General features: G+C 48.3%; 1 protein-coding gene across 14 annotated transcripts in view; it reads right to left on the bottom strand.

The window, feature by feature from the left end:
- The window catches only part of LRRC20 (leucine rich repeat containing 20), a 189,343-nt gene that overhangs the window by 163,349 nt on the left and 511 nt on the right, over positions 1-25,483 (bottom strand). For 6 of the 14 annotated variants that reach the window (XM_042856881.2, XM_065551966.1, XM_042856877.2 and 3 more), the window contains exon 2: positions 11,544-11,673. In XM_042856881.2, coding sequence (XP_042712815.2) covers positions 11,544-11,673 — 130 coding nt within the window. Of the gene's footprint in view, positions 1-11,543; positions 11,674-15,000; positions 15,108-21,282; positions 21,753-23,125; positions 23,214-25,166; positions 25,307-25,483 lie in introns of those variants that run through there. The other 8 variants (XM_065551968.1, XM_065551970.1, XM_042856879.2 and 5 more) reach the window with 4 other exon arrangements.

Here is a 25,483-nt window from a genome sequence, read left to right as displayed (position 1 = left end):
TTCTCCCCTGGCAACTGTTTCAGGAAGTGTTAGAAGTATGCACAGAGCAACAAAAGCATTTGGAAGAGGGTGGTCATCTTATTTCTGCACATATATTCCAGAACAGCCTTTGGAAGATCCTGCTGAAATGCATCTTGAAAGGGCTTTCAGATCATCACCTAAATCACTCGCATCAATATCGCGCCTGTCATCATGTATCAACACTGTCTCTAGTGCCCTGCATTGCTGGTGTAGGTCTTCTTCAGGTATAGTGAGGAGTTTTGGAATATCATACAACATCCCAAATATATTGCTGTGTTCCCTGAGCTGCATGAAATGTTCTTCAACTGACTGTATTGCACAATCTAGCACCTGGTTAAAGAATTCAACTTTGAATTGTTGTTTGGGGTCTCTTATGGGATTATCCCGTGCCTCGTAATCAATGTCTTCTTCTTCGGGGACTCTTGTATTCTTGAATGGGTGGGAAAATAGCTTCAGTGTGAAGTTCCTCTGCCAACTTCTGTGCACTCTTCAGAATGTTTTGAAATCCCTCATCTGACCAGAAAGACTGTAGGTATGACTTTGCTTTGTCCAGTTGTTCCACTGCTCCAGATATATCAAGGTCAACACCTTGGAATCTCTTGCTTACAACATTTATTTCAAACAGTATATCATGCCACAACACTAAGCCACACAGAAATTGAAGTTATATATGTTTCTGATGATTCCATTTCCCTCTGGCACTGTTCTCCCATGAACAGTTCCTGTCATAGCATTATCCTCCATCATGGCAACTATGGCATCATCTATCTTCCCAACTTGGTGTTTGATAGGCTTTATCGCCTCCACTCGACTTTCCCAGCGTGTGGCACTCAGTGGTTTCAGTGTCAGAAAGGATGTTCCCAGATGTTGCTTCAAAATTTGCCATCAATGAGTTGATGGAGAAAAATACATAGATACTTTGAATTACATTAAAAAATTCAGCAGCCTCACTAGAAGCTGATGCTGCATCACCGACCACCAAGTTCAATGAATGAGAACTGCATGGGACAAAAAAAAGCTCGAGGGTTTAACTCTCAGATCTGTGTCTGCAGTCTTCTGTGCTTTCCTCTCATATTGGCACCATTATCGTAGCCCTGACTGCTCATGTCAGCTATCGCAATTCCCCTATCTTCTAGCTTTTTAAGAAGCACATTTGTCATACCAGCTCCTGTAGTATCATCAATGTCAATAAATTCTAGAAAATGCTCTGACAGTCACCATTGCAGTGACATTTTCACTAGGTTCTGTTGTTGTTACAAAACGTACCATTAAAGTTTTGTTCCATATGGCTGATGTCAGGTGTGCAGTCCAGAATAATATCTTGCTGACTTCAGATCTGTCACAATCTTCTGTTTGACTTTTGTTGCCAGTAACTGTATGATCTCATTTTGAATTGTTTTTCCAAGGTAGTGGGGTGTGTACATTTCTTGGGTGGCGACTCTTCTTAGAACAGGGGCGGGCAAACTTTTTGGCCTGAGGGCCGCATGGAGGGCTGGTTAGGGGAGGGGGTCGTGACCCAGCCCCTACCTCCTATCTGCCCCCCTCACCCCCGTAGGACTCCTGCCCCATCCAACCCTCCCGCCCCCCCGTTCCGAGACGGCCCCTCTGGGACCCCTGCCCCATCCACCACCATCCTCTACTCCTGGTCCCCTGACTGCACCCGGACCTCCGCCACCCCATCCAACCACCCCTTCTCCCTATCCCCGGAACTCCTGCCCCTGACTGCCCCCTGCCGCCCTACCCAACCTCCCTCCTTCCTGACTGCTCCCTGGGACCCCTGCCCCCATTCAACCCCCCGTTTTCTCCCCCCGACCATCCACACCCCCGCCCCCTGCCCACCACTCCGAACTCCCCTGCCCTCTATCCAACCCTCCCTGCCCCCTTACCGCGCTGCCTAGAGCACCAGTGGCTGGCGGCGCTACAGCTGCGCCGCCCGACTGGAGCTGGGCCACACTGCCACCACGCAGCACAGAGATCGGGTCAGGCCGGGCTCTGCAGCTGTGCTGCCCCAGGAGCTCACAGCCCCGCCGCCCAGAGCATTGCGCCAGCAGCAGAGCGAGCGAGCTGAGGCTGCGGGGGAGGGGCTGGGGGCTAGCCTCCTGGGCCAGGAGCTTGAGGGCCGGGCAGGACAGGGCGTAGTTTCCCTACCCCGGTCTTAGATACTCCTGGAGTACAGCATCAAACTCAGCCATCAGCTCCATAAGTTTCTGTTGTTTGGCACATACAGCTGATCTGAAGTGCCACGCAGTGCTAGGTTTTGGGTAGCAAGTATTCTCACAATGGCAATGAGCCTTTTCAGAACGTTTTGCCAGTAAAGAGACTCTGATACAATCTTCTCTTGATGCTGATCATCTGTGGTGGCCTCTAACCTTAGTCTCATCTCAAGCTCTTTCCACCTATGGAATGCTGTCTGGTGATTTGCTGCCTTCTCATGGCTTGCCAGATTTCACCAGTCCTTTGTTGCTATAGAATCCAATGTGGCTGGAATATTAGACTTGAAGAGTCTGCAACAAAAACAGTATGCAGCATTCTGGGTTTTTGAGTACATAAGCCATGGCCTCTCCACTTTGTCACCATTGGGGATTTCATGTCAGTAATGTGTTGGATGGAAAGTTCTATTTTCATTGTCTTTGGCGAACGAAGTTTTTCACTTGCTGTGGCCCATGCAGTACAAGGAAGTCCCTCGGGCTACTGCTCAAGTGGGTTCACAGTCCTGGATCATCTAGACTTAAGTAACTAAACTCAGCAGCAGCTGTTTCTTGTGCCTCCACCACACCCTTCTCTGATCTACACTTTTCTTCAGGAATGTGCATGGTTACATCCATTTGAGATGGAGATATGGATGCTGCAGTAGCTGCCAGGTCACCTGCACTCTGACTAACTGGAAGATCAGGCATCTCCTCACCACTCACATCCTCACTGGGGCCGGAAGGCTCACCGTGAACATTTGTGTCTATATCTATCTATCTCAGGAGAGCTCCTTCCTGCTTAGATAGAAAAGCTTCTTTTGAATGCCGTCCCAGAGGGGCATTTTCTTCTTTCACTCATGACTGCTGTTCTGTGCCAGCTATAGCAGTTCTCAACACTCAATTGAAGAGGACAAATAAGCAGGCTGGTAGCAGGGCCTGAGTGAGGGAAGATATCAGCGTGTTAAGGGCCTAACTGGCTCCTACTACTTCAGTTGACTTGCAGTTCTCCTCAAGTGGGTTCAGGGAAGCAGCAAGCTCCCCAAGAAGCTGGTGTTAATCAGTTCAGACTCCTGGGGGTGCTAGAGAGGTACATAAGAGACGGCTCCTCCTCTCTCCCTGCAGCTCCTGCTGCTTTCTGTTATTCCTTCTCACCTTTTCTCCTGCCTGCCTGTTATGTTTCTTGTGCCCTCCTTCCTCTAGCACAGCACTCCACTCTATGCATCTAGAGCAGAGAGAATACATATGCACCAGCAGCAGACAAATTTTCTACACTCTGGGTCCTAGTGGCACTCCCCCCCCACCCCCGCACACAGTCTGCACCTGAGGCGACTGCCTCAGTTCGCCTCATGGTAAGGCCAGCCCTGACTGGGAGACAACCTTAGGGAGAAAAGCCAGGTGAGGCCTGAGCTGAACCTTGTCCTTATGGAATACAGTGTAAGGAGTCTCGGATGTGAGGGCCCTGAGCGCCGACACTCTCCTAGCTGAGGTTATCAACACCAGAAACACTACCTTGTATGAGAGAGAAAGCAGGGAGCACGTCGCCTGTGGCTCAAATGGTGGACCCGTCAGTCTGGAAAGTACTAGATTAAGGTCCCAAGCCAGGATAGGCTGTCGCACTTGGGGTATAGTCTGTCGAAACCTTTAAGGAAACAGCTGACCATTGGGTTCGCGAAGACTGAGTAGCCATCCGCGCCTGGATGGAAGGTGGAGATGGCGGCCAAGTGGATCCTTATGGACAGAGCCTGTTGCTTAAGATGGAGGAGGTGGTCCAGTATAAATGGCACCGAGGCGAGCGTCGGTGACTGATGGTGCTACTCCGACCAGATGGAGAACCTCTTCCACTTGGCAAGGCATGTCGCCCTTGTGGAGGGCTTTCTACTGCCAAGGAGAACTTGCCTGACTTGATCAGAGCAGGACAGCTCCACCGCATTCAGCCATGGATCTTCCACACAGTGAGGTGGAGCGACTCGAGGTTTGGGTGCCGGAGGCGGCCGTGATCCTGCATGATTAGGTCCAGGACGAGTGGTAGGGTGACCGGAGTTGCCACGGACATTTCCAGGAGTGATGTGAATTAGTGCTGGCGTGGCCAGGCTGGAGCTATCAGTATCACTAGGGCTCGGTCCCTGTGGATCTCAAGGAGCACCCCGTGGGCTAAAGGAACCAGCAGGGGACTTGCCACTGCGGTGCTGCCCAGCTAAGGCAGGCTAGTCCCTACCTGTTCTGACACCAGGCTGCAACCCAGAAGCAGCCAGCAGCAGGTCTGGCTCCTGCGAGCTGCCCCAGCCCTGAGCACCATCTCTGCACCCCCACTGGCGGGGGGGGGGTAGGGGTGGCACGCGGGAAGAGACCAAGGTTATCCGTCTGGTCAGAAAAGACCGCTGAACCCTCGAAGGGGAGATCCTGGATTGTTTGCTGGATCTCAAGGGGAAAACCAGAGACCTGCAACCAGGAACCCCTCCTTATTACAACCCCGTGGCCATTGTACATGAGGCTGCATCTGCTGTGTCCAATGCCGCCTGTAGGGAAGCTCGGGAGACCCTCCTCCACCAGTGCCGAGAACTCTGCGCGAGAGTCCTGAGGCAGCAGTTCTGCAACCTGCGCGCGGGGAGAGGAGTGCCTGTGGGGGAGAGCTGCATGGAGTTGCTTGCGTGCCTCCGCCTAAGAGCCAGACCTGCTGCTGGCTGCTTCCAGGGCAAGCACAGTCCGTGGTGCCAGGACAGGCAGAAAGCCTGCCTTAGCACCCCTGCTGCGCCGCTGACTGGGAGTTGCCAGAGGTAACCCTGCACCCCAATCCCCTGCCCCAGCCCTGAGCCCCCCTCAAACCCAGAGCCCCTTCCTGCCCCCCAAACCACTCATCACCAGCCCCACCTCAAAGCCTGCACCCCCAGCCCAGAGCCCTGCCCCACTCCTGCATCCCAACCTGCTACCCCAGAGCCCCCTCCCATATACTGAACTCCTCATTCCTGGCCCCACCCCACAGCCCTCACCACCACACCCCAACCCACTGACCCAGCTCTGAGCCCCTCCCACGTCCCAAACCCCTCATCCCCAGCTCCACTGGGTCGCAGGCATCAACAATTTTCTTCAATTGGGTCGCCAGAAAAAAAGTTTGAAAACCACTGCCTCACATGACCCATCTTGCATAAAGCATCTTAATTATGCCATATTCATATCATAACAATATCTCTATGAAGAATATGGGACATAGCGTCACATTGTGATCATTGGGTACTTCATGTGACATGTGGGAGGTCTCTTGCTGCCAGTACTAAAACATCTTTGGAATTTCTAAACATTATAGATGGCAATTTCCTAACTCAAAGAGTGTTGCTGCCAAGATGGGGGAATTCTATATTAGACCTTGTTCTAACAGATAAAAAGGAACCAATCACAGAACTAAAAGTTAACTTGCATCTGAAGAAGTGAGGTTCTTACCCACGAAAGCTTATGCTCCCAATACTTCTGTTAGTCTTAAAGGTGCCACAGGACCCTCTGTTGCTTTTTACAGATTCAGACTAACACAGCTACCCCTCTGATACTTGAAACTATTTACACTATTTTACAATCAAAACGGAAGAGGACATTGCCAAAAGCGCTTGCAAGCAAAAGCGAGCGTTGTTCCAACTAGCCGTCACTGGCGGAAGGAACTGAGGCTGTGGGGGGGGGGGGTCGGCAGGGCCCTACATTGGGCACCATGAAGGCGCGACTCCAGGGGTGCCCAGGCCGACCCTACAGACGCTGCTAAGGGAAAAATCTTCTGGCTGGCGTGCACATGGCACGCACACATCTGATTGGAATGGACATGAACAAGCACTTGAAGAAGAAAAGGTGAGTCTGTTTCAACAGGAGCACATGGGATAAGTTCCAGTTTCCAGATACTGAGCAAACCCAGAAAAAAAATCAGTGTCTTGAAAGAGACATGGCTGAAGTGAAGGCACTAGTACCCATGAGTTGTTAGTTGGGGGATAGATGGGTTGGTCTCTCACAGTCAGGAGCGCCGCCAGCTTTTCTGCCGCTCTAGGCGGCGGAAGGTCCTGCCCCGAAATGCCTCCCGCCGCCGAAATACCGCTGCGGTCGCCGCCCCCCAAATTGTAGTGCCCTAGGCGACCGCCTAGGTCGCCTAATGGGTTGCGCCGGCCCTGCTCACAGTTTAAAAACAGATATCAAGCAGTTCCCCAAATAAGAGGATGGAGATATAAACCCCTTTTCTGTGCCCTTAGAAAAACACAAATTGGAGAAGAAAGGTGGGTCCTTCACTTGTCAGTTTGCCTGTCATGGTAAGCTCTAGGGGCTTATTTTTGGATGAGCCAGGAAACTATACAGTATCTGCTAGAATAAGAAAGGTATTGGTAACAAAGTTCTAAAGGAATAGGGAAGCAAATGCTTCCATCAGGCCAAGAGAGGGTAATGGATGTGTGATACTATTTATAAAGCCATGCACCTAAGAAGTAAGGAAAGGGTTAAAGTAGGCACTGGGAAGTAGTAAGCATCCCAGATGGAGCTCATTATGATGGGCGCCTCCAGAAGGCAGAGGGCTGGCTAAGAGAAGGATGTTCTTCCTGGGAGAAGAGGATTTGATCTAGGCAACCAGCTATGCCTGTGGGGTATTTAGAACACTTTCCACCTGCCTAAAGAGAGAAGTTGCAGTTAGTAACTAGACCCAATGAGGATTTAATTAAAGCAAGCCAGTCCTCTGATTTAATTTTTTTAATTAGGGCTTTACCATACAGTTCATTATGTTGTTGGTTTTAAATCTAGACTTACTCTCAGTCAGGTTCTCTACTCTTCGAGCTAGAAGTGTAAACTGCAGCTCGAGGCAACATGCATTACTCACACTAGCTCTGATCAAGCTAGGATGCTAAAAAGAGAGTAACGGCAGCGGGATGGGCTAGCCACCTGAAATGGGCTCTCCACATTTCATACAGGCATGTACTTGGGGCAGCTAGCCCCTCTCACTGCTTGCGCCACCACAGCTAAACTCTATTTTTAGCATGCATGCATGACCTCTTGAGCTGGAATTTATACCTCCACTTCAAAGTGTAGATATACCCTTAGCTGGATGGGCAGAGGCCACCCAAGATAGAACTTCCAAAGGGTGCCAGAGGGAGAAGACTGAAGGGCAGACAGTAACTTGCCAGTATCTCAGCCATATTGGTGACAGTATGTTAAAATTGCCCATGTCCTCCTTATCATCTAGGCCTAAAAGATACAAGGTTCATGCAGTGGGGCCCCTCAGGAGCATGCTGTTGAACTGATCGCACCATAGTCACACTATCAGTCTGTTACGTGCTAAAGAATGAAGTGAGAAAGTAGAAGCAGAAGTAGATCTAGAAGAAAGTATAGAGGCTCTCTTATTTCCCCTGCTAAGCATGAAGACTGACAGATGAAGGAGCAAAAAGAACAGCTGTAGAAGATGTTCAACTTTTCTTGAAGTATTTTCATTTCAGTCAAGCTCAGATTTTTTATTCTTAATATTTTATTATGGTAGCATCCAAGTGAGCCACTTAAGGATTGAGGTCCCACTATGTCAAAGGTTATACAAACGAAAAAAAAAAAAAAACAGTCCATATCCTGCAGAGCTCACGCACCTTTCTGGCTGCACACAGGATGTCAAATTCTACTCAAAGAGCCAGCTTAAAAACCACCCAAGGACACTGATAGAGAATAAAGAGAAATTAATTACCATATATACTCATTCATAAACCAAATTTTTGTAGTAAAAAAGGGAAGCACCAGAAAAAGGAGTCGGCTTATGAACGGGTCTAGAGAGGGAGAGGTGGGACACAGCCCCTCCCCCCAACAGAGGGAGCAAGGAGAGGCAGCACAGCCAGAAGGGAAGAGGCGGGGTCAGAGTGTGTCTACTTCTGGCCACGCTGCTCTCCCCCCAGCCTCCGAAGCAGCTGCAGCTCCACTTCTGCAACTAGTTGCAGTTTCCGCCACGCAAAAGCGAAGGTTACTGGGCATGGTGAGTTCGGGTGAGCATGCTCAGTGCACCCAAAGTAGGGAATTGGGAGAGGGGGCTTTTTGTGTCCTCACACTGGCCCGCCGGAGCATGGTGCGGCCATGCCACCTGGCCCAGTCCGCCGGAACATGCTGTGGCTGTGCCGCCCAGTCTGGCCCGCCAGAACAGGCTGCGGCTGCGCTGCCCAGCCTGCCGGAGCAGCTCCAGCCAGGCCAGAGACATCATAGAATATCAGGGTTGGAAGGGACTTCAGGAGGTCATCTAGTCTCCCCTGGCCCTCCCCAGATAAGGTGGGAAGGTATGGGATGGGGAGAGTGTGGGGGTCCCGGGCTAGGGGTAGGGTCATGTGGGGGGTGGTCACAGGGGTTACTCCTCTGACCTCCAGCTTCTCATCCTCCAAAACATTTCCCCACCAGTTGCTGTCCCGGCCCATCAGGGTAAGCAGCTGGCACGCTGGGACACTTTGTTTACTTAGGTTTACCTCCATGCCTGTGGACACTCGAGATAAACAAACCATCTCGGCCCACCAGCGGCTCATCCTGATGGCCTGGGAGCCAAAGTTTACTGACCCCTGAATTATAGGGTCAGCTTATGAATGAGTCATAAAAAATTTCCATTTTTACTTATCCATCTCGGGGGGAGGGAGGGGTCGGCTTATAAACAAACTGGCTTATGATCAAGTATATAAGGTAAATGATAACTAGGAATCAGTTAAACTTTCTAAGAGCCTGTGGTCTTCCTGGTAGGCCTAATTCCCGAACTACGTGGACAATTCCCATTACTGTGTGGAAAGCCATAAACTAATGACTGATGAGTGTTCAATATGAAGAACAGATGATTTACTAGATAAAATAGGGCTAAGTCAGGGGTTCTCAAACTGGGGGTCATGACCCCTCAGGGGGTTGCGAGGTTATTATCGGGAGGTTGCGAGCTGTCAGCCTCCACCCCAAACCCCACTTCACCTCCAGCATTTATAATAGTGTTAAATATAAAAAAAGTGTTTTTAATTTATGGGGGGGGGGGGTCGCACTCAGAGACTTGCTGTGTGAAGGGGTCACCACTACAAAAGTTTGAGAACCACTGGGCTAAGTCAATTATATGGCCCTCACTGATTTCACTAAGGGGTGCTGACAGTTACCTTTGACTGAGGATACGGTTGTAAAATTTGCCATTTTAATAGATTTGGGATTGTACAAGCCCCCAGTACTAACTGTCTCTGTCATCTATAGTGGTGGACTCTATACTCTGAATAAAGAATGCATCTGTGACATACTAGAAGATGATAGTGTTGATAGAACTGAAAGAATGACAGGTTTCTTTACTGACTGTACATCTCCCTACAGTCAGATGGAGAGGACCAGGTACAATACAAAGACTGTGGTCCTCATTTGGGGCAGCAGCCAAACTGAGCTCAACACAGCACGGAAAAGGAATGGAATACAGATGGCTGTGTGTCACCTCTCTACCTCACAGACTCTGGAGGTGACTGGAGACTAGAGCAGTCCCTGGCATACACTGGAGCAATCACAGATATTGCCCTAACTGATGTTGTTCTACAAGGACTCCTTATGGAGTCATCCACCTAGGGTGACCAGACGTCCAGAGTTTATTGGGACTATCCCGATATTTGCTTGTTTGTCCCACGTCACGACCAATGGGCAAACAAGCAATTTTGCCCTCTGCTCCCGCGCACAGGCAGAGCCCGGAGGGGCTTGCGCACCCCCCCCCCGCGCCTCGACTCCGCCCCCTTCTTCCCCCATTGGATCCCTCCCCAAATCCCCACCTCTTCCCCAAGCACGCCGCATTCCTCCTCCCTCCCAGGCTTGCGCCGATCAGCTGTATGGCGGCGCAAGCGCTGGAGGGAGGCCCGGGGACGCAGGGGAGGGCAGGGTGAGTGAGTCCGGCCTGGCCCCAAGCGCAGGCAGGAGAGCAGGGCGGTACCTGCAGGGGCAGCCCTGGGTCTGGCCTGGGGAACCGGCTCCCTATACATGCCCATGGGTGGGGGTGGGGGGACAGCAGCTGCCCACGAGGGGACTCCCACGGGGCTTCACCTCCTGCCACATAAATTAAATTTATAGATTAATGGAGATATCTTATCTCCTAGAACTGGAAGGGACCTTGAAAGGTCATCGAGTCCAGCCCCCTGCCTTCACTAGCAGGACCAAGTACCGATTTTGCCCCAGATCCCTATGTAGCCCCCTCAAGGATTGAACTCACAACCCTGGGTTTAGCAGGCCAGTGCTCAAACCACTGAGCTATCCCTCCCCCCGCCCCAGGGCAGAGGCAGAGGCAGCGGCAGCCCCGTTCGTTCCCCTGCGGGACCCGAGCGGGACGGGGGGGCTGGGGTCTGCTGCCCCCACTCCAGGGCCACCCGTGGGATTGCACCAGCTGGGCACCTTCCCCTACGGGGGGAGGTGGAGATGAGGCGAGCTGGTGTGGGGTAGGGGTGGGAGGGGGCGCTTCGGCAGCTTTTTTTTTTCCTCCACCGCCCCCACCCCACTCCCCCACGTCCCGATATTTCAGTTTTGTCATCTGGTCACCCTACATCCACCAGCACAGAATAGTCAGCGGGCAGTGTGGTCCAACTAGGCCTACTCACTCCTTTACCATACCACAAGGTCTTGTGATGCAATGAGGGCCAGCACAGGACAATTATGCTGGCTCTGTGCTCGATGGGGAAACCCTTCCTGTAACAATCTTTAAGGGCTGCTTCCACTCCCTTTGCAGGCCCTTTATACCACCAGTGAAGTGTAAAATAGGACACTGAGGACAGCAGAATCTAGCCCTCTGTTTACAAACAGATCTGACATTTTCAAAGAGAATATTATTTCCATCCTCCTACAAAGGACTTGTTAGTCAGCATACCAGGTTGGGGGCACAGCAGGCTGCAGTCTCTACTCCAAATAGGTGACACAGGGACCTCTGCCAGATAGCTAACCAACCTGGCAATAATTGGCAGACTTTTAAAATGCACAATTCCATCAAAATAAATACAAAAAAAGTTTCTGTATTATGAAAATAATTAAAGTATCCTTCTGCTGCAAACAGTTAATTATTAACACTATTTTCTGGTCCATGCACATCCCTAATGACATAACTTTGGCATGCGCATGTTAGCATGGTTAATAAAGTGCAAGAAGCCACATTGGCCTCTGCTCGTTTTGCAAACATGGATCGGGAGATGGAGAAATCAACACTTTTCAAAATATAAAAGGAACAAATTGGTAGGAAAACTAAAACCATCCTCCAGCTGTCTTGGTAACATCCTTTTAAATGACAGTCTGAGAACCATGGCCTAGTGTCCCCAGTTGAAGGGCCCCTCTGTATGGGACCAACTCACACTGTGAGCAAAGCCAGACTGATTAACTCACCTAGGGATTCTGCTCCATTCTCCACTGTTTCATTCACCTTTCTGGCAACTCTGGCTACAGCTTCCCCCATTTTTTTCTCCATGCAGGCACCACACCCAGTCCCACCAGGGAAGCACTTCCACAGAGGAAACTGTCAATGAGGAAATAAAAACAGTGAGGGTCCAGTGTGCTAGCATATCATGAAAGGGACAAGTAAAAATAGCAGTCAATGGGACAGGATTTATTCCTGGCAAAATGTTATTAATCAGAAGTTAATATCAGGACTGCTATTAAGCAGAATCTGATGCATTTAACCTCACAACTACTTATCCCCATTTTACAGATGGGGAACTGTGGCACAGAGAAACTAAGTGACTCGCCCAAGGTCCCACAGGAAGTCTGTGGCAGAGGAAGGACTTCCACCCAGGTCTCCCAAGTCCTAGACTGGCACTCTAACCATGGAACATCCTTCCTCTCCCACTTCCTTTCTACTGCACTCTGCAGTGAACAGTGAATTTTTACAACGGGTGAGATACCCCATTGCCCTGCATTTTATGTAGTCATTTGCAATAGTACAAAGTAAGTGTGAAATACTACTAAATCAGAAAGAGCAGTTATTTGCATGTACTTTCCACTAATGTAACTACACAAAATACTCTGTATTTTGGATTTAATTAATGAACAGACACTCCATGAACTTCAATTTTAAATCTCCCTTAATTACTCGTTAATGTCATTATTGTTGCACCATCCAAAAGACTACAAAATGAGTAAATGTATCTTTAAAATTATTAATTACTTTGAGTTATATTCTTAAATCAAAATGGTCAGTTGTGGCTATCAAAATAAAAAAAGACATTTGTAGATTCTTAATATTATTGACTGCCTTTTGTTAAACCTATTTTTTTCATAATTAAATACTGAATTTTCACACCAAATATAAATATGTAAATTAAAAAAAATAACACCTCCTGCCAAAACCAAACACACCAAACCTCACAAATTGAGCTCTATATGAAGATCTGAGTAGTTCAGGACGTCAGAACTCCTGACTATCTGTGATTCCTTGTGATTTAATATGACCCTACAATCTTCTGAATATTTACCTGTTGGCCTAGATTATCCCTTGTGCTCAGATGGTGGAAGGGTACAACAGGAAAAAGAAAAACCTGTGATGTTCTCCTTAAATTCTGGAGGATTTTCTTTATTATATGCAGAGACCCCTCCCCACCCTTTCTGCCTGCAATGTGCCCCCCCACACACACTGCTCCTGCCAGGGAAATGTGATGGGGGCATGGGGTTTTCCCAGCCCCGCCCAGAACTCCTGCCAGGGAGTTGGGTCGGGCCGGCTTGCCCCTCTCTGTCTTCCCAGCACTCTTGCCGGGGAGCGGGCGTGGGAACTTGCTGGGCGGGAAGAGCATGGCAAGCCCCCGCATCCCAACCCTGCTCCCCAGCAGGAGCACCAGGCATGCAGAGTGGGGCAAGCCCCCGCGCCCCAACCCCGCTCCCTGGGGGAAGCACCGGGCAGGTGGGCGGAGCTGGGGCACCCATTTTTCTGGGGGGCCCTGGGCATAGGCCCCATTGGCTAATCTGCATCTGATTATATGTTGTCCCAAGACCCATTTTTATTGTCTCGCCAGGGCGGAATGTCTACTTGATTCCCTATAGCGTGTCTTTCATACAGCATGTCTCAAAGGTAGACAAAATGAGTATATATGGCCTCATTTAAAAATTCTTAGAAGCAGCGCTCATAATGAGTAATGGAACATGAGTTATTTACACACAAATTGAGGCCCAGAAAAAACATACAAATAAGCATAGAAAAAAGGAACCAGAGAGACAATGCACACAAATGAAACCTAGGTATATCCAGAAGAGTAACTGTTCAGTTCACTAGTCCTTACAAAAAGACTTGTGTTTTCAGTAACCTGAACTTTCCAGCAATTAAGACAGCAGGCCTCTAATACCAGGCCTTCTCTGGGGTGTTCCCCGGGGGGATTTGAATTCTAGGACACATTGATCTCCATTACCTCTTTACTAGGGTTCATTTACTGAGCAGAAGGCAAAACTCTGCCTCTAACTACCTCTCCTACCACCAGCCAACTCTAAACTTCACCTGGAAGTATGCAGAAATGACCCCTAGGAAGCAATCATAGTGATTGATTAGGGCATTGGTTGAATGTCTTAGGATGCAGAGACCAGTAACAGTAATGCTCAGTGATGGATTGGACTCCCCCTTTTCTGAGACCACAATACTCAGAAGTTATGGGCTTGAAGCAGAAATTAGTGGGTGGAATTCTATAGCCTATGTTATGCACACCAGATTAGATTATAATGGTTGTTTCTGGCCTTAAAATCTATTAATCTATTTTGTTTTCCAAGGGGACCTCTGGCACTTCTGTTGGCATGAATTAATAGAAAACTGGGGAGACAAACTACAAAGAATTTTGGTTAAAAAAGAATTGTAAGAACAACAGATGAGCCAAAATGGGAAAGAAGTAGAAAAGGACCAGTGGATGCATCTAGTAACATCATGCAAGAAAGCAGTAGCCTAGAACCCCAGTCTGTACCTGGCCGAGCAGCACATCTCCATGTCATGCCTCTTTTGGATGCTTTTGGTATCTTTACTAAGGAGTATGCCTAAGCCCTCCTAGACAGTGATCCAGCAGCAGTGGTCCTATATTTAGTATTTTGATTTTTACCACTCAGTCAACTAGACTAGTGGCAGAAAGCCAAGACTTCTGAACCCAGATACCTTTCCATGCAAATCTGACACTAAGTTGGGCTGCAATATTCCCTAAGCAAACCCAAGTGATATTACAACCAAAAGCGTCACAGTCTGCATTGATCCAATGCAGCTTGCTTTTTCATTTATGGGGAAAACTAAGGACGATTAACAGCAATATCTGCATACATCCTACAATTACTTCACATGCCACCCTGACTCAACTATGAGGAGGCAGGGAGACCCCTCAAAGCCACAGAAGGTGGCATTTCACCCTCTCCACACTTTCATGTTCAACTTCCAACTTCTAACACCAAAATGTACAGCATAAGTAGTTGTTTGTTTCCAGACGTGTCCCACTTTAGGGCAGCGGCCGGGGGAGAGAAGAGAGGGGGGCGGCCTTCTCCTCAGTGCCTTTGCAGCAGGAGCGCTCTGCGGAAATGCACAAAGCAGGAAGCAGGCTGCATGCATTACAATAGCCTCCTTTCACTTTCAGCTGCGGGACTCTCACTCTCACTGTTTCCTGGACCTGGTGGATGCAACCCCTCAGGCCACCGGGCGAAACAAGTTCAGACTATTGCATGTTAGCAGTCTGCATTGAGAAGTGCAAACTCCCGGGCTGCGTTGGCAGCCCCAGTCCATCGGGGAGTTCGGCAGTATCCACACGCCCCATTGTGTGTGAGGGGGAGGAGGAAACTCTTCTAATCTCTTTTTCTCTGTGCGAGATGAGGGAAGAGGGAAACGATCTCTTACCCAGCACCAGACCCACTCTGCTGCTGCTCAGCCTGAACTCCCAGCTCCGTCTGTCCTGTTTCCTCCAACCATTGTGAAGAACAGCAACAGCTGCCTCTACGGCCAAACTGCAGCGGGGGGGTGGGGGGGGGGAGAGAGAGGGGGAAATCCAATGAGGAGGACCTGACAGAGAACAGCAAAAGACCCAGAGCCAATAAATACAGGAGCTCTGGCAGCGGGTTAGACACAAAGGTGAAGTTGGTTCCTTAATCACAGTTCCCAGTTACTTGTTCTGAGGTCAACATGTCTTAGGGAATTCATCCATGTAAGATTACTTTTTTTAGAAATGTCACCAAAATAAATGATTGACTGTTGTGCCTTTGTCTATTAGGAATTATTTATTAATAATTAGAGTAAGGGCTTTGACTGGTTACAAGTCAAAAATACATCTCAGGTCACCCCCCACTGACACGTCCCTGTGATCATTAGACTGTTTTGAGATAAGTAAGATATTGCACTTCCTGACCTGAAGCTTTAGCGTTGTTTCTGTGCAATATGCTGCCACAGGTCACACCGTCGCCTCACTTCTAAGGCTCCGTGTACATTTGGAGTTAGGGTAGGATTCCCTACTCACTAGAAATACTTGCACTAGCTCCCATCGAGGTAGTGCACTAAAAAACAGTAGTGTAGCCAGGGTAGTGAGAGTTAATTGGCATGAGATGGGCGGAGGCTCAGGAGGAGGTATGGAGATGGCATGAGCTAGGGCTCCTGGTGCAAAGGAAAAAGTGAGTTCCTGTTTTTCTAGCAGGAAGAAGCAGCAGAGTTAGTTAGGGAGGCAGCTCTCGGCACTAGGTTGGATGGGAAGCTCTGAGGTGGCACAAATGGTGTGAAAGGATCAAGTTTCGGCAGGAAGCACTGAGGCAGTAAAAGTGGGTGCATGATCTGAAGCTGGGGGGAAGTGACAGAGAGGGGGAAGGCTGAGGCAGTGAGGTGGGGAGACAAGAGCAAGCTGAAGGGCATGAATTACAGTAGCTCACATTGGAGGAGACCCTCTGGGGAGGCATGAATGGTAGGAAGGGATTGAGTTTAGGTAGGAAGCACTGAGGGAGTAAAACAAGATGTGGGAAGAGGCTGGGGTAGAAGGATGGCTGAGATGGCAGGAGCAAGTTGAGAAGCCGTGAATTCGTGCCGGTTCAGATTAGGTGGGAAACTTTGCAGTAGCACGAGTGATGGGAAGGGCTTGAGTTTAGAAGGAAAGTGCTGCTGAGGCAGTAAGACCCAAGGGGATGTGGCTGGTGGGAAAGGACTGAAGTGTTGTCACATAATCAGCTGGTCAGAGTGACCACTGTGTAATTTGGCTGCAGGTCTTCCAAGGCAATGTTTATACCATCCCTTTGAAATGGGACATAATCATGGCCCATCACACTCATTTTAAACCTAGTCTGGAATTCTGCAGCCAAACCTCAGGGATTCTGCCTCGCTTTGGTCTTGAAACAGAGATTCTGCACCAATGTGAGATAAAATAAAAAAATACAAATTCCTTTGAAAGATTTGGAATAAATCTGCCACTACAGGCTTTCTTAGTGTTGGTGGATTGCATTTTGTTTCATACAACCTTTATAATCACTATGTAATTAAAATATATTGCTGATTTTTGTAGCAAGAATTTCAGCCCTGTCTAAGGCTCTCTGACAAACTTTTTCTGTTTCCAGCACCTCTAAGGACAAGCAGACAAGAAGGAAGTATCCAAGAAACGGCAGGAAAATAGGAGGAACAAAAACAAATCACTGAAATGGAGGCGAAGGAAAGGAATGTGTGGCAAAGTGAACTCCCTGTAAATTAGGGTTCAGGTCTCTGCCCTTTTATTTTCTTGGTATTTTTCTGCTTTCATGGGTTAGCGAGAGTGATTACCATGTAACCAGGGTGTCAGTGACATTCCTGTTACTTATGTGCGTCTGGAACCTTGACTAGTGTGACCTCCCTGTAATTGGCAGTCTCTCCATCTAACCTGTCTTGAAACTGGGGCATTTGACTGGCTTGTTAAAGAGATCCCCCTGTAATTAAGATGTACAAGTCTCATTCAACTTTTTGGATTTTCAGATATTTTGGGCTAATCAGGCTTCTTGTGGTTCACAGGAATCGCTATAAATGATTGGGTAGTGAAAGAGATCCCCTGTAACTAGGGTGTACTGGTCTCATTTGATCACTAAACCAGCCTCTTGTAAAGTTCCATAGAATGGTCTTGTGCCTAAAGCACAGGACTCCCAGATACTATAGTGATGGGTCATTAGAAATGTGAAAGACTAAACAGAAACACTATAGACAGGAAGAAAATATAGATAGATCAGAGTGATACTGAGGAAAACTAGATATTATATTACATGTATTATGACCTCATCAGTAGAGCGTAAGCCTGGGATTTTGAAGAGCTGGGTTTTATTCTCAGCTCTGCCACCGATCTGCTGGGTGATGCTGTTGCCTCTGAACTAGGTATTTTTATTATTATTAGATAGATTTGAGGGGTCTATTCCTACATTGGTCACTTACTCACTGTAGCTCCTTGGCCAAATCACTCCCCCTCTCTGAGAGGATAGTCTATTCTTCAACCTGTGTAACTCATCTGGGGGATAGGAGTCTTAGTTTGCGGAATTGTAGAACCCACTTGGAGAGCCTCAGGTGAAAGGCACTACAGGAGGACAAAAGTCAAGCCCTAGGTTCTGCATAGTTTCAATTTGTGCATGTCATGGGGCCAACCTGCTGCTATGCATGCACACACACATCAACCTTTAGTTCACACTATAGTCAGCCTGCCTAGGGTTACCATACATCTGGGTTTTCCCACACATGACCTCTTGTTCGGTCTGCCCATTTCTGTCCAGGCAGATTTTTCAAATAAGAGGAAGTGTTCAGGATCTTTCCTTGTGGAGCAGATATGGCAGCTCAGAAAGAGCCATCTCTGCACACTGATTGGTCTCTCCCCTGCATCTGCTGGATCCCACCCACCCTGGGCCAGTCTGCCAGGTAAGTAGAGCTGCCAAGCTCCTCTCAGCTGTACCTCAAAACCTGAACAGGAGGGGTGACAGGGCCAGGCCCCAGCTCCTCATCTGGAGAAAGCCCACAGGGAGGCACTGACTGGCAGGCTGGCGCTGCATCCCAGGCTACACCAGTCACCCTGACAGAAAGTGCAACATTGACCCCCGCCGTCCCCTATCTCAGGTGTGAGGCCATAGGTATCCCTTCAATGCCCCCTCCCAGTACACACACACCTCCAGTCTCCTACCACTGCCCCAGCCATGTTCTCTATTTGGAAACTTGAAATAGAAAATAAGGTAGGCTTAGGGTTACCCTTTCTCCAGGGCTTCCTTGAACTCCATACACACTGTCTCATCCATCACCCATTCTTAAGAGTCCAACAAGTTTATATATATAAAATAAGCTTCAAAATAAAACTCAAAGATAGGGTGACCAGATGTACCGATTTTATAGGGACAGTCCTGATATTTGGGGCTTTGTCTTATATAGGTGCCTATTACCCCCTACTCCCTGTCCTGATTTTTCATACTTGCTGTCTGGTCACCTAAAGCCAGGGGTCTCAAACACGTGGCCCGTGGGGTTCTTTTGTGCGGTCTGCCAAGCTCCCCACGCCCCCCCCATCACCACCACCTACCCCATGCCGCCACGAGCCCCGCACCACTCCCTGAAGCGTCTGAACTACTGTATTCCCTGCAGCCCCGGGCAGGGGGGTGGGAGGCGAGTAGAGGGCTCTGTGCTCTTGCAGCTCCCATTGGCCGGGAACTGGGAACCGCGGCCAATGGGAGCTTTGGGGGAGGTACCTGGGAGGAGCAGCAAGAGCAGCACCTGGTGCCGTTCCCCCCCCCCCCCCCCGCCCCAAGGGACTCCGGCTGCTTCCTGGAGCGGAGCAGAGTGGAGCGGGGCTGGGGACTGCCCTGGCTGCGGTGCGCGGCGCTGCCACCCTGGATCAGCTCTAGGTAAGTAGCGCCGGGCCAGAGCCCATACCCCGCACTCCTTCTGCACCTCAACCCCCTGCCTGGAGCCCCCTGCCATACCCTGCACCCCTCATCCCCTGCTGCACCCCTCACCCCAACTCTCTGCCCTGAACCCCCTGCCACACCCTGCACATCTCCTGCACTCCCTGCCGAGCCCCCGCAGCACCCTATACACCAATTCCCTGCCGTACCCTGCACACCTCCTGCACCTCAACTCCCAGCCCTAAGCCACCACCACATCCCACAGCCCTCCTGCATCCCCTGGGGGCAGGGAGGGCGCAGAGTTGGAGTGAGGACTTCAGGGAAGTGGGGGGTGTCAGTGATGCGGCCCTCGGGCCAATGCACTAGTCCTCATGTGGCCCTTGAGGTCATCTGAGTTTGAGACCCCTGCCTTAAGCCATACTTTCCCCCTCTTATTAGGTTACTCTAAACCTTTTCCTTCCCACACTTATTCCTGCTTTGGTAGGCCACTCTGAGATCCTACCTAGCAGAAGCTTCAACTTTCTGTTTTCTAAAGTCCTAGGATCTTCCTTTCATGAGCCTCTCTCACTCCCTGAAATTTCTGAACTTCGAACCCTTCAGTGTAGCTTCCTGCTGTACTTTATGAAGAAACAGCTAATCTCTCACAGGTGTGCCTCTTTCTGTAACCAGGGTTGGCTGGCCCGTAGCCCTCCATCTCCTAAAGGACTAACCACCCTGTTACAGTGCAATCAGTACACAAAAGATCCTCCCAAAGACCTGAGGGTTCATCAGCATAACAATGCACAAATGATGAAAAGGGGAAACCTCCAATGATATACAGATGCTCCCCGGGTTATGCAAGACCCAACTTATGCAAATTCGCACTTACGGGAAAAAGTTCCATAAACCAGAAATAGGATTTTCGAGTTGCAGAAATTTTTGGGTAACGTACGGGTATACGTTTCCGACTTACACAAAATTCGAGTTACGTAAGGCTTTCTGGAACGGAACGATTGCGTAAGTCAGGGGGCATCTGTAACCCTAAACTTCCTAGAAGGGTCTGCAAAAAATACCCTTTTCTTGGAGCCTGCTGTATGGTTCCCCTGCAGTGAGGCCAAAGAGACAGAAACACCAATTAAAGATGCAGCATATCACTGTTCAATCACAGTCTTTTATTTATGTTCACTTCTCAAAATATCTCATATAATATTAAAATACAGTTACAGTCTTGGATATTCTCCTAAACATCTAAATATCAATCTGCTTTTCCCTTATACCTTTGAACTTCTTATAAGCAATTATTAAATAGAGACAGTAGATAAGAACATAATTTCCCACCCTGTTATTTTCCTCTCAATAAAATGGGTACAATTGTCTCGTTATACTGACCCCCTGTCATAACTATAAAGGGAAGGGTAACAGCCCTCCTGTGTACAATACTATAAAATCCCTCCTGGCCAGAGACTCCAAAATCCTTTCACCTGTAAAGGGTTAAGAAGCTCAGGTAACCTGGCTGACACCTGACCCAAAGGACCAATAAGGGGACAAGATACTTTCAAATCTTGGTGGGGGGAAGGCTTTTGTTTGTGTTCTTTGTTTTGGGGGGTTGTTCGCTCTTGGGACTAAGAGGGACCAGACATCAATCCATGCTCTCCAAATCTTCTGAACAAGTCTCTCATATTTCAAACTTGTAAGTAACAGCCAGGCAAGGCGTGTTAGATTTATCTTTGTTTTCTCAACTTGTAAATGTACCTTTTGCTAGAGTGTTTACCTCTGTTTGCTGTAACTTTGAACCTAAGGCTAGAGGGGGTTCCTCTGGGCTCTTTGAATCTGATTACCCTGTAAAGTTATTTTCCATCCTGATTTTACAGAGATGATTTTTACCTTTCTTTAATTAATTAAAAGCCTTCTTTTTAAGAACCTGATTGATTTTTCCTTGTTTTAAGATCTAAGGGGATTGGATCTGGACTCACCAGGAATTGGTGGGGGAAATGGGGGGGGGGGGGATGGTTAAATTCTCCTTGTGTTAAGATCCAAGGGTTTGGATCGGTGTTCACCAGGGAATTGGTGGAGCAGTCTCTCAAGGCTACCCAGGGAGGGAAAGGTTTGTTTTTTTTTTGGGGGGGGGGGGGGGGGGAAGACAGAGTTTCCCAAATAACTCATAAATCACTTGGTTGGTGGCAGCAAAAGCAGATCTAAGCTGGTAGTTAAGCTTAGAGGTTTTCATGCAGGTCCCCACATCTGTACCCTAAAGTTCAGAGTGGGGAAGGAACCTTGACACCCCCCAACCTGGTAAGGCAATTCCCATCTTTTCATGTTCTATGTATATACATACCTGCTACTGTGTTTTCCACTCCATGCATCTGATGAAATGGCTTCTAACCCATGAAAGCTTATGCCCAAATAAATTTGTTAATTTCTAATATGCCATAAGGACTCCTCGTAACACGGCTACCATTCCGAAACCTGCCCTGTAATTGGGGTTTATGTTTCTTGCTATCAGTTTGATTGTTTAGTGAGAGAGACTGGTTTATGATTAACCATGAGGTATCTCCCCTTTTTTCTTTTGGCAACAAGAGGGGTGAAACACTGACAGGACAGTGAGCAAAACTTATTCTGTCAATGCTCAGGCAGTACCCATTCTGTGGGCTAAAAACAGCAAATCAGCTTCCATGTAGGTCAGCCTGCCACATGTCACAGCAGTGTCCTATTACTGTCTGTCTGCTCTCATTCCCATCTCTGCACTTTTCATCTGTCCCCCCTATTTAACTGACTTCTGATTCCTGGTGGTCCCACCCCTCCCCTGAGGGGGAGGTCATTCATGTTTCTGTAATGAGTTCACCTTGGAGGCCCCACCTCTCCTGAGAAACAAATAGACGGCCACATTTCTCCAGCACTACATTCACACTATTTTAATTCTTTACTGTAATTTGCTTATTAAAATACAATAATAAAGTGTATATTGTACCTCCACGTCCAACAAATTAAGAGTGCTATTGTGATAAAATAGAGGAAAATTTGTGGGAGGGAAGAAAAGACATCATAGTCCATTAGCTTGAACATTTACTGTTGTGTGTGATACAAAGTATATTTTACCTAGGGGCTAGACATCCTGCCTCTGGTGTATTCCCATTTACTGCCCCTTTTTTTAAAGTGAATTTACTGCTCATGAAAGATAGACTGATTCTTCCACAGGAAAATTCAGCATAGGCAGTGACAGTACAAGCTTCTAAATCTTGCTCCATAAATGTGTTTTAACTATCATCTGCATCTCTACAGCCTTGTCAACACTATGAAATTGTACAGTTTCTGAACAGTGTTGGCAGTAGCCATGTTAGCTGAATGAGGGCTGAACAGAGTTTGGGAGTCTATATACTACAACAAATGGTGTTCAGTGGCCCACTGGCTAACCACTGTGTTCAGTTCCTATTCAGCTAGCAGTGTTGACAACTGTGTTCAGACATAGTTACAATATGAACATTTTGCCAAGCCTTAATGGTGAAGGTAGTTCAGTCTCCATGCCTGGTGAATCATTAGCTTCTCTCCTAACACTACCACCAAGGGTTCTAGTGAGTGGCACAGCTATGTATTCCTTTAGGATGTAGACACTGTCCACTAGGAAATAGATTGAGACCACCTGCTCATTTCACACAGGTCACACAAATTGTCGTCACTCGTTACTTTCATATTACAAATGTAGGCTAAATTTCAACCAGTGGTCAGGAGATGAAAGGTTTAACTTCTTATCTCCTGAGGCATCCAACCCCAGAGCTTGGTTGTTCTGAATTAAAACCTGATATAGATTGCAAGAATTACAAAATATGCAGTGTAGTTTGATAGCAATTAACTTGTCCTTATACACCGCTATGGGCACCTACATGGCCCCACATTATGCCAACACTTTTATGGCTGACCTGGAACAACGCTTCCTCAGATCTCGTCCACTTATGCCCCTTCTCTACCTATGTTACATTGATGATTTCATCATCATCATCTGGACCCATGGGAAGGAGACTCTGGAAGAATTCCGCCACGATTTCAACAGCTTCCACCCTACCATAAACCTCAGCCTGGACCAATCTACACAGGAGGTCCACTTCCTAGACACCATGGTACAAATAAGTGATGGTCACATTAACACCACCCTATACCAAAAACCCACCGAGCGCTATGCCTACCTTTATGCCTCCAGCTCCCATCCCGGACACACCACACGATCCATCGTCTACAGCCAAGCGCTGAGGTACAACCGTATTTGCTCCAACCCTTCAGACAGAGACCAACACGATCTTCACAAAGCAGTCTCAAAACTACGATACCCGCATGACGAAATAAGGAAACAAATCAACAGAGCCAGAAGTGTACCCAGAAGCCTCCTGCTGCAAGACAAGCCCAAGAAAGAAACCAACAGAACTCCACTGGCCATCACCTACAGTCCTCTGCTAAAACCTGTCCAACGCATCATCAGTGATCTGCAACCCATCCTGGACAATGATCCCTCGCTTTCACAGGCCTTGGGAGGCAGGCCAGTCCTCGCCCACAGACAACCCGCCAACCTTAAGCATATTCTCACCAGCAACCACACACCACACCATAGTAACTCTAACTCAGGAACCAATCCATGCAACAAACCTCGATGCCAACTCTGCCCACCTATCTACACCAGCGACACCATCACAGGACCTAACCAGATCAGCCACAGCATCACCGGTTCATTCACCTGCACGTCCAACAATGTAATATACGCCATCATGTGCCAGCAATGCCCCTCTGCTATGTACATTGGCCAAAATGGACAGTCCCTATGTAAAAGGATAAATGGACACAAAATCAGATATTAGGAATGGCAATATACAAAAACCTGTAGGAGAACACTTCAACCTCCCTGGACACACAATAGCAGATCTAAAGATAGCCATCCTGCAGCAAAAAAACATCAGGACCAGACTTCAAAGCAAAACTACTGAGCTTCAGTTCATTTGCAAATTTGACACCATCAGCTCAGGATTAAACAAAGGCTGTGTATGGCTAGCCAACTACAAAAGTAGTTTCTTCTCCCTTGGTGTTCACAACTCAACTGCTAGAAGAGGGCCTCATCCTCCCTGATTGAACTAACCTCATTATCTCTAGACTGATTCTTGCCTGCATATTTATACCTGCCTCTTGGAAATTTCCACTACATGTATCTGATGAAGTGAGTATTCACCCACGAAAGCTTATGCTCCAATACATCTGTTAGTCTATAAGGTGCCACAGGAGACTCTGTCGCTTTTTACAGATCCAGACGAACACGACTACCCCTCTGAAACTTGTCCTTAGGCATTTTACTGAACAAATCAGCATATAAGTATGGTAATGATAATAAAGTTGCCCTAATTACCCTGACAGTTAATAAAAACAACAGCACTACAGCAAAATATAGCAAGAAAGCCAGTTTCATGGTACTTTGGGTTACAAAATAGCACTAGCACAATCAATGCCATTTTGTGGATGAAGATGTAGAAAGAGGCAGAGACAATACTTAAAATGAAAGTCTAGAAAAACAGAAAGAGAATTGAGACTCCAGAGAGAAAATATAAAGCAAGGACAAAAAAATCCAAGTCGCTTTTAGAGACAATATCATGGTATATTTTGATAGGAACTTTAGACTAAAAAAATCCAAATATTAGTCATTTATGCTATATAGTTTATCTCCAGAGCGCTGTGTTTAAATTACGTATGTGGGCGCCATTATCTAACCGAACCACAGTAAGCAGATGCTTGTTCACAGCAACACCTTGTTAAGAGCAACCACCGCTTAGGAGCAACATGTATTTTCTTTAGAGAAGTTCCAGTTCCTTATTATTTAATCCCATGTTACAAAAAATAGGCATAGAGCTCTGTTGCTATATATGGTACAGTACTTATTTTATTAGATGTTCTTGGCCTTATTTTTTTGCATCCCTTGTCCTCCCCGTCACTCTCACTCCTGCACCAGGTCAGAAATCTAGATTGTCAACCCCCCAACGCAGTGACTGTCTCTTTTTTATGTCTGTAGAGTACATTAGGCACCGTTAGTAATCAGTGTATAAATAAAATAAAAGCGAGCCCTGCAAGGCATTGTTGCACCACAGGCACGTGCACACCAACCCGAACGTGCACGTAGATCGGTGCACCCAGCATGCACATGGTGTACTGAACACACACGTGTGTCCCAAGCATGTTGCCAGCACTACGTACGGCTCTCCGGCGAGCTTGGCCCAGGAGATCCGAGCAGCTCGCGAGCCGGGGCGGAGTCCCCGTTGGCGCGGCCTGTGTACAAGGGGACGAGTCGCCTCCCCGCTGGGCCCGAGGAGCGGGTGGCACAAAACGCTGGGGGGGGCGCAGAGCCGCGTGCCCGGAACGGCCCCACCAGCTCGCGCAGCTGCAGCTGCCACAGGCCGCCCCCACCCGCCGGGCTGCTCCTCCCTGCACGTCCCGCCCCTCCCTTCTCGGCCGTCGGCCCCCGCCCCGGGTTTCCTGCTGCTGGCGGAGGCCGAGGGAGAAGGTGGCGGTGG

This window comes from Chrysemys picta, chromosome 7, assembly GCF_011386835.1.
Source record: "Chrysemys picta bellii isolate R12L10 chromosome 7, ASM1138683v2, whole genome shotgun sequence".
NCBI classification, from domain to species: Eukaryota; Metazoa; Chordata; order Testudines; family Emydidae; genus Chrysemys; species Chrysemys picta.
The sequence above is the reverse complement of the archived record's forward strand: the minus strand, read 5'-3'. Positions and strand labels throughout refer to the sequence as shown.